This window comes from Buteo buteo, chromosome Z (genome assembly GCF_964188355.1).
Source record: "Buteo buteo chromosome Z, bButBut1.hap1.1, whole genome shotgun sequence".
Taxonomy (NCBI): Eukaryota; Metazoa; Chordata; class Aves; order Accipitriformes; family Accipitridae; genus Buteo; species Buteo buteo.
In genome coordinates, this window is record NC_134204.1 from 22,276,489 (window position 1) to 22,285,330 (window position 8,842).

General features: G+C 46.9%; 1 protein-coding gene across 2 annotated transcripts; it reads right to left on the reverse strand.

Moving 5' to 3' along the window:
* Positions 1-151: 151 nt before the first annotated feature.
* On the reverse strand, positions 152-2,981 carry SMIM15 (small integral membrane protein 15). 2 transcript variants are annotated; one of them, XM_075021458.1, is made up of 3 exons: positions 2,879-2,981; positions 2,629-2,719; positions 152-1,963 (listed from the first exon to the last, which is right to left on the reverse strand). In XM_075021458.1, the coding sequence occupies exon 3, from the start codon at positions 1,934-1,936 to the stop codon at positions 1,712-1,714; it is 225 nt and encodes a 74-aa protein (XP_074877559.1). In that variant the 5' UTR covers positions 1,937-1,963; positions 2,629-2,719; positions 2,879-2,981; the 3' UTR covers positions 152-1,711. The 2 variants fall into 2 exon arrangements, with proteins under 2 accessions (XP_074877559.1, XP_074877560.1); XM_075021459.1 differs by lacking the exons at positions 2,629-2,719; positions 2,879-2,981 and adding an exon at positions 2,131-2,323.
* Positions 2,982-8,842: the final 5,861 nt, after the last annotated feature.

Here is an 8,842-nt window from a genome sequence, read left to right on the forward strand (position 1 = left end):
AACAAACATATTAGTTGTTATTGCCGGTGTATGCAGGGACTTCCCTAAATGACTGGATCTATTTGGCCATAGTTTAGATACACAGAATGTGCAGATTATTTGCTTAGAGATGATGTTTGAGAACTTGCAAGTCAAAATAAAGCCCACACAATTTTTTGAAAAAAGTATCAAATTTATTTATGCAGTGCCTCCTTCATCAGTTCTCCTCCATGTGTTTTAAGTTATGTAGGTATCAAAGGTGGAACACATACACACTTGACAACACTTGATACAAAAGGCAGAGACTTCATCCCCTGTATTTATAAAGTGACAAAATGTCATATTCTAATAATGCTAGCTTTGACCAACAAAATTGACAGAGGATAAACAATACTTCACATTTACTTTAAGTCATTTCAGTTGGACTCTGCACTTCTAATCCCCCTTAGTGTCAGCCAGCTCTATAGGTGTCCTCATTTGAACAATGGAATTATTTTAAGGTTTTAATTTTAAACATAATGAAGGACTAGTTGCTAGAAAGCACAACTCTGCTGCTGTTCAGAAGCATGCTAAGTCTAAAACCTTAGTGACTGCCGCAAGCCCTTTAGAACTAGACTATTAAGAAAAACTAGGCTTTGAAAAATTAATCCCCTCTATTAGGAAAACATGATTTGGAATTAAGATTAAATAATTTTGGCATATTTACAACACAAACCCCACTTGGACTTTTTCCTGTGTGCCAGCATTTTGCAACCTGGAAGGCAGCAGGCTTTCAAGAGCCACGAGAACAAAGATCCCACCTAAACTCACAAGGTCCTAAGCTGAACGTAGCCAGAAGGTTAGCAAGTAGGAAGAGCTACTGTCACTAGCGTACCCACCCTCCTCCTCTTAGACTCTCCCCCAGCCGCCTGCTATAGCTCACGAAGACACACTACAGTAGGCCACCTGGGCCTTTAGTCTCACCCCATTTATGGCTATTCTTTGAGGCGCAGGAAATTTCTGAAGGCAGAAACAAGTTAGCTGCAGGTGGAGTGTTCAGGTGATTGTTAGGGCAAACCAAACAACATAGTAGCATATTTTGTAGAACATGAGTGGCCTCTCAAGACAAAGGTAGCAAGAACAAGCCATCAGTTTCCTAGAGTTTGGGCTGCATTTAAAGACTCTTGATGGCTGGTAGTGCAGGAGACAGGAAAAGCAAAGGCAGGTTCTCTTTGCAGACAAGCCCCACCATCAAAGACACTACAGCAGCCCCTATGGGCACCGCAGGGCCACAGGCAGTGTATTTAAAGGAGACCGGTAAGGTATGCTGCCTAGCTCTGAAGCTAGCTTCTCTCTCCAGCTCTGCTGAAGGTACACCAAAACTTGCCTTTCGTAATCCAGTTTACCATTCACATTTTCCCCATAATTTGATGATTTTAAGACACTTGTTAAGTCACAGTTCAGCTAAGGAAAAAAAAAATCCCACCCAACAAATTAATTTTTTAATTTAACATGCTAATTTAGAAAAGCAACCTGCACTAGAGCACACGTAGTAGATTAAATGACTGTAACAAGTGTCACTTGAGCAGACTAAGACAAATCATCTCAGCAGAAAAACATATGTTGAAGGTATTGTTCCATACTTCAAGAAATAACAGGATCAAGTATCGAAGGACAGTTAAAGCACAAAAGGTACAAGTGTTTCCTATAAAAAAATGGATTCTTTGCATGAGGAAGGCCTTTTTTGGCCCATTTAATCCTTCTTTGTTCGTTTGGCTTTTGCAATATTCTCTTGGCGTTTGTGTTTCTTCTTTTGCTCTCGCTCCCTGGCTTCAATCATTTTTGCAAGCTTCCATGAAAGGACTGCACTAATTACAAACAACGGTGTGAGGGCCAAGATCACTGTAGTAAGAAAGCCGTATGGGTCCTTTGCAGCCCACTCCACGATGTATTCAGCCCAAGCCTTAAAATCGAACATCTTTTCTGCTTTTCTATTGGGAAAACCCTGCGGAACAATAAAAAAAATAATTTCAGGGTATTCGGAAAAATAAAAGCACACATACACAGCCGTTACCGTTTTAATCTCTCATGATTAAAGAGCAAGCTCGTTTTTGCTAGAAGTTCAAAGTAGCGCGTAGTACGTGAAAGCACAATACAAAGCGCTGACCCTACCTTGAAGCACAGTGTTTACAAAATGATTAGGCTTTCCGTCCCAACGGAGCTTCAGATACCACCACGAAAAAAACTGCTACACGGAAAAAAAAAGTGAAGTCTGTGCTGCTTTGGAAGAAAAGGAAAGAGAGCCCCGTTGGTTTATTTACCCCTCGGTAGGTTTTACGAGGAGGGCGAGGGAGTGTACCGCTTTGAACAGTCAACTAGCAACGCTCGGCAGCCCAGAAACGACGTCAAAACCGTGTCGGCAGCGACCACGACGGCGCCCGGCGGCGTGAGCCCCCGCAGGCCGCCCGACCGCCCGGGGCCGCCCGCAGGCCCGCAGCTGAGCCCCTCGGAGCCCGGGCGGCCGCCGCCGCCCCGACACCCCCTCCCTCCCTCCCTCCGTCTCTCCGGCCGGCGCAGCCGTTGCGCTGCCCGCCCCGCAACGGCCGCCCGCGCGCCCCGCCCCGCCCCCTCCCAGCGGCCGCGCTGCGGAGAGCGCCGCGCCGCCCTCACCTGCAGCGGCGGCGGCGGCGGGGGGGGCGGCCAGCGCAGCTCCGGGCACCCCCCGGGCCTCTCGAGCGACGGAAGGGCGGCGCCGAGGCCCCTGCGGGGAGAAGACACAGGCCGTGAGGGAAAGGCGCCCGGCGCCGCCCGGCCCCGGCAGCGCTCGCCTCAGGCAGCGCCGCTCGGCCGGGGGCGGCGGGGAGGCACCGCCGGGGCGCGGGAGCCGAGCCGAGCCGCCCCGCCTCCCCCCGGTACCGACCTGGAGGACGCCGGCCTGCCGAGCGGAAACAGGAAGGAGAAGGAGAAGGAGAAGGAGAAGGAGGAGGAGGCGGCTCCGCCCCTGCCGGCCGGGCCCGGAGGAAGCGGAGTCCGCCCGCCCCCAGGCGTCACTCCGGGGGCGGGGCAGCGCAGGCGTGGGCGGAGCGCCCCCGCCACGCCACGCCCCCGGGTGGTCTCCGCCCCGCCCGCCCCGCCCGGGGGGCGGTCGCCGTCGGCGTGGCGGCGGTCGCCGCGTCCCCGCCGGTGGCCCTCGGCGCTGCTGCGGCGCTGGGGCTTTCGGTAGGGGTCTCGGAGAGGGCCCGTACCCAGGAAGAAAAAGGGCTCCCGCGGGGTCCGCGCGGCGCCGGTGGCGCGCGGTGCCTCCGTCTTCTCTCCCGTGAGGGTGCTGCCTGCGGCAGGGCGCCCAGCGGGCGGCCCGGAGGCAGACCGCAGGCGGCTTTCGCCGGGAGCTGGGCCGGTGCCCGCACCTCTCGGCTGCGCCCCGTGGGAGGCCCTGACCCGCTCCGCGGGTCCCGGCGGGGTGGCAGTGGCTGTTGAAGCCCTTAATACTCTCACGCGGCAGATTCAGGGTTTGAGGTTTTGCCTCACGCGTGTCGTACCAAGCCTTCCCTTCTCCCTTTCTGCGCACGTGTGCGCGCGCTCGCTGACGTGGATAAAAACCTCGTCATGTTTCCAAAGCACGGTTGCGAATGGATTAGGGTATTAGCTTAGTACATGAGGAGATCTTGCAATCACTTCGATTGTATCGCTCAGTTCAGGAGTTCCCTTCTCTGTAGCCTAACAGCAAGTGCCGGCCGTAAGGCCACTCTGCTTTTGTATGTCTTTTCTTTCTGTGAATGTTTATATTATTCAAAGGGCAGCAAACAGGCAAGTAAGAAATACATTTTGTCAATGAAAGAGTCATTAACAAGACATCTGACTAATCTAAAATGCTTTAGACTGAGCATGTTGAATGCAATTTTGTGCTGTAGTGCAGATTTTCATTATTTGTGCATTCTTAATCAAAACCTGTCTGTAGTGTTCAGGCTCTTGTAATATCTCTTGAAAATAGAGTAGAAAATAATAGAATAGAATAGAATAGAATAGAATAGAATAGAATAGAACAGAATATTTCAGTTGGAAGGGGGCTACAATGGTCATCTAGTCCAACTGCCTGACCAATTCAGGGCTGGCCAAAAGCTAAAGTATGTTGTTAAGGGCATTGGCCAAATGCCTCTTTAAACCTGACAGGCTTGGGGCATCGACCGCCTCTCTAGGAAGACTATTCCAGTGTTTGACCACCCTCTCGGTAAAGAAATGCTTCCTCATGTCCAGCCTGAACCTCCCCTGGCGCAGCTTTGAACCATTCCCATGCGTCCTGTGACTGGGTAGCAGGGAGAAGAGCTCAGCACCTCCCTCTCCACTTGCCCTCCTTGGGAAGCTGCAGGGAGCAGCTCAGCCTTCTTCTCTCCAAACCAGACAAGCCCAAAGTCCTCAGCTGCTCCTCACAGGAGATGCCTTCCAGCCCTTTCCCCAGCTTTGTTGCCCTCCTCTGGATGAATTCAAGGACTTAACATCCTTCCTAAATTGTGGAGCCCAGAACTGCAGACAGCACTCAGGGTGAGGCGGCACCAGCGCTGACTACAGGGGGATAATCGCCTCTTTTGACCGGCTGGTTACGCTGTGTTAGTTGCACTCAGGCTGCGGTTTGCCCTCTTGGCTGCCGGGTCACGCTGATGGCTCCTACGGAGCTTAGCATCAAACCAGCACCCCCAGATTCCTTTCTACTACTTTCCCAGCGTAACTGGGCAACAGCTTCAGAAGATATTAGGGGGAGAAGGACACCAGAAAATGTAATTATGTAAGATCTGCTTTCTTAGAAAAACGAATTTAAAATCCCTACTTTTTTTTTTCTTCCCAGCCAAAATGAATCAAGCACTTTCCTCTTTAAATCAATAAGGCAGAGAAGACATAGAAAAACAGACAGATGAGACTATTACTGTTACGTGAAAGACTGGAACTGGAAATTAATTTTGCAGCAGGTCTAAAGGTGGTGATATTAAGCAGCCTGTATATAGCTGTTGACTAAGTGCTTATTTTGGCGTACATACCTGAATTTGACATCCAGGCATCAGAAATATAGCTGTGTCCGGTCTAGCCTGATAGGCAATTCTACCAGAAATACGCTATACTTACATAATAGCCCATCTACTTTTAACTTAGCTACACAGTATTCAAAAACTTCTTATGATACCAGTAAAGATAACACCTCATAACTAATATCTAAGCTCCAAGAAATTTAGGTTGTTATATTTTGCTGAGATTTACAAATTACAGACCAAACAGGGACTCATAACACTAGGCATGGGCTGATTCTGAAAATTTTAGGCATCTCCACAGAAATCTCATCCCACACGAACAGTGGAGAAAGGCAGTGGAGAAAGAATGGTGCCTCTGAGCAGTGATTCAGACCCGCCACGATGCGAGTCACTCTCTGAAGCTGCCCGTTTCCTCTCTCAGACCATAGAGGGCACTAAGGATTGAGGATAGTGTTCCCAACTTAAACACCTCGGTTAAATGACAAGTTGAAGTGCAAGGAACCCAAACCAAACACCATATCCTTCGGTGAATCAACTCCATGTCTTTATGTATATGTAGGTGGTAATATTCATCCACCTCAAAATATTTTGAGGTTGTTGAATAAAAGAAGCGGTGCCAGTATGACTATTAGTTGAACTTTCAGGATTCAGATTTTGCTCGATCTTGTAGAAGTTTCAGTTTAAACAAGCAATTTATGTCTATTATAAAGCCGTACGCAAGCAATGGTTCTGAACACAACCTTTTCAAATTCAGGGAGTATGAGTGCAGTTCTAATACTTCTTCTATTTGTGGTCTTACCCTATTTTTATTAAAAAAACTTAATAGAAGTTGGTATTTCTAGTGGGTAACTAGACATGTCCCCAAAACTGTGTACAAGCAGGTTCATTTGTGTATTCTTCAGCCAAGAAGCAAAAATTGAGGAGAGTGATTGACATTTAAGTCTTAAATGACATTCTTTTTATAACTTAACTATCATATACTCTAAGGTAAGAAACAGCCTGCTCTGTATGTACTATGTATATTCTGAGAACTAGAGAACCAGAACCATACTTCTGCCTAGCCATCACATTTCATAGAAGAGCTAAGCATAGTTACTGTTTTTACAGTTTCTTTCCAAGAGCAGTAGGAAGTAATGATGCTTCACCAGATCACACTATCCCTAACTGGAATTGAACAAATGTCCCAGGATAGTGCCTGCAAGAACCTCTTAACCTGAATCATTGTGCTCTGCATATGGTGTAAGAATGAGGTCCTGATACTTGCAGTAATAGTAACTGTACTGTATAGTGTTTTGGTGCTCTGAATTGTTCATTGCATAGCCAGGGAATCTCTCTCACAGCTGCTCTAGTGTCCTTGCTAAATTCTAGTTCAAGTAACACATTGTCCTAAACAAAAATTCCTTTTTCACAGCTCCAGTGATTTTGATTTCCTTTTTACAGGGTACTGTGATCCAGCGTAAAAGCGAAGTTTGAGACTCTCATTATAGGATATACTTTAATGACTCAGGACTGCTGTCATAACAAAGGACTGTAATTCTAATTCCTTACTCATTTGAGGGCAACTAGACCTATATGCTATGGTACTCTTTTCCTGTGTGCTATATGGCTGCCATTTTGCATCTGAACATGGCAGTATCTTTTTTTTTTTGCTTATGTGTGTTTAGAAACACTTTATAAAGCATTGTGAGCTCTCTGCTGATGAAAGACACTGTATAAATGTTCACTACCGATAATAAGTGCCCATTCCAGTATTAACTTACAAGAGTAGTATATGTATGAGTCACTGAGATCTGAAAGACAGGCAGCATTGTTGGCTGCTTCCTGCTCTGTCTTATATGGAAAGAAACTGTTGTCAGTGGAAGTGGGAGTCTGTACCTTATCTGAATTCTTAGTCCTATGGAATGTAATGCTATAGCAGTCTGTAGCATTATGTGTACATCCCTCCTGCCTTCTGCTCAGCAGTGAAGTAGTCTTTAGCAAAAAAGAAAATTCTAATATGTTCCCTTACCTAGTTTTCATGCTAGAGTTAAAACACCTGAAGTTAAAAGCTTTTCAGTTCCTTCTTAGCAAATGATCAAAGAATGATCAAACATAAAGGAACATTGCCACAACTAGAATATCTAGACATCAGCCAGTCTTGACATGGATTTTTTGGTCTGAAACACCTCAGCTTCAGGATCACATGTTTAAATGATACTGCATGTTCAGAAGACAATCAGAAAAGATACATGATTCACTGCTATGAACCTTGTACTTATTTCCTTCTTCCTCAAATTACAGAAATAATGTTCTCAGAAATGCCCTCACAACTGTGATACCTCACTGACATAAATTTACCTTTATCACAACAGCAGTGGTCAGTTTTGCAAAATATATAAATGTATGTTCTTGAAATCAAATTGTTAATGACATGCTTATCAGTCTGGGTAACTGTCAGCTTGCCTATCCTTGCCAATGCCAGGTCTGCTCCTAAGTTTCAAACATATGGCGTATACACTTAGAACAGGCATCACTTTGCAAAAACAACCAACTGAAATTGTGTAACTTAGATTGTCACTGAATACAGTAGTATACATCTGGTTTGTTTAGAAGCAGCTTGGTAGCTTAGCTTGCAAACCTCAGGCAACTGAAAATCGCAGTCAGGATGTTTCATTGCTGCAGGAAAATCAGGTGCTTTTTCCTTAACTGTTTCTCCATTCTGAGGCACACAAGAGCAGTAGATTCAAACACTCACCTGACTTTTCTTTCTCTCAGTAGCAGAAAGCTTTTATAGAAGAGATTAGATATGTTTTTAAAGGTCGAAATATTCCTTCCTGTATGCATGCTTTTTAAGAGCTCTACCCACAGAATTAGCATAGGAATTTATTCTGTAGCCTCCAAAGGTTCACAGTCATACTTGGCAGGAAAGAGCAAGGGCAGGCCACTTGATGAGGGAAGGTGAGCCAGGGGCCAAGGCACACAGGTTGGTGGCCTCACTGACAAGGGTGCAGCAGTCCCACAGTACCTGACTGCAAAGAGCAGAGCAGGCCTGGTGATGGTAGCAAGGTTCAGCCAATGGTTCAGATCACCAGGCAAGCCTGTAGTGATGAGACAGGTTGAAGATCAAGCCAGAAAGTCAAGTGAGCAGGTCAGGATCAGAGTCAAGAGTCAGGAAGGTAGAAGACCAAGCACAGGCATTCCTGCAACAAAATGCAGGCAGAGACTGAAAGCAAGAGCCTGAGCTTAAAAGCAGCTCTGGAATGAAGGTGGACAGGACCCCACTTCCCACAGCTGTTTTTCACACCGCTCTTTCTACACAGCCTTCTGACTCAAGGTCACAGAGCTGCTGAGCTTGAGCCATAGGCAGCTAAATCATAGAATCATAGAATATCTCAGGTTGGAAGGGACCCATAAGGATCATTGAGTCCAAATCCCTGCTCCTCATAGGACTACCTAAAACTAAACCATATGACCAAGAATGTCATCCAGATGCTCTTTGAACTCTGACAGGCTTGATGCCGTGACCTCTTCCCTGAGGAGCCTGTCCCAGTGACTGACCACCCTTACGGTAAAGAATCTTTTCCTAATGCCCAATCTGAACTGCCCCTGACACAGCTTCACTCCATCTCCTCGTGTCCTGTCGCTGGTCACCAGAGAGGTCGAGATCAGCACCTCCCCCTCCGCTGCCCCCCGTGAGGAAGCTGTAGGCTGCAAGGGGGTCACCCCTCAGCCTTCTCCTCGCCAAGATAAACAAGACAAATGACCTCAGCTGTTCCTCCTGAGTCTTGCTCTCAAGGTTTTTCATCATCTTGGTCACCCTCCTCTCTAACACCCTCACCCCTCTCACAGTTTGATGTCCTTCTTATAATGAGGTGCCCAAAACTGAA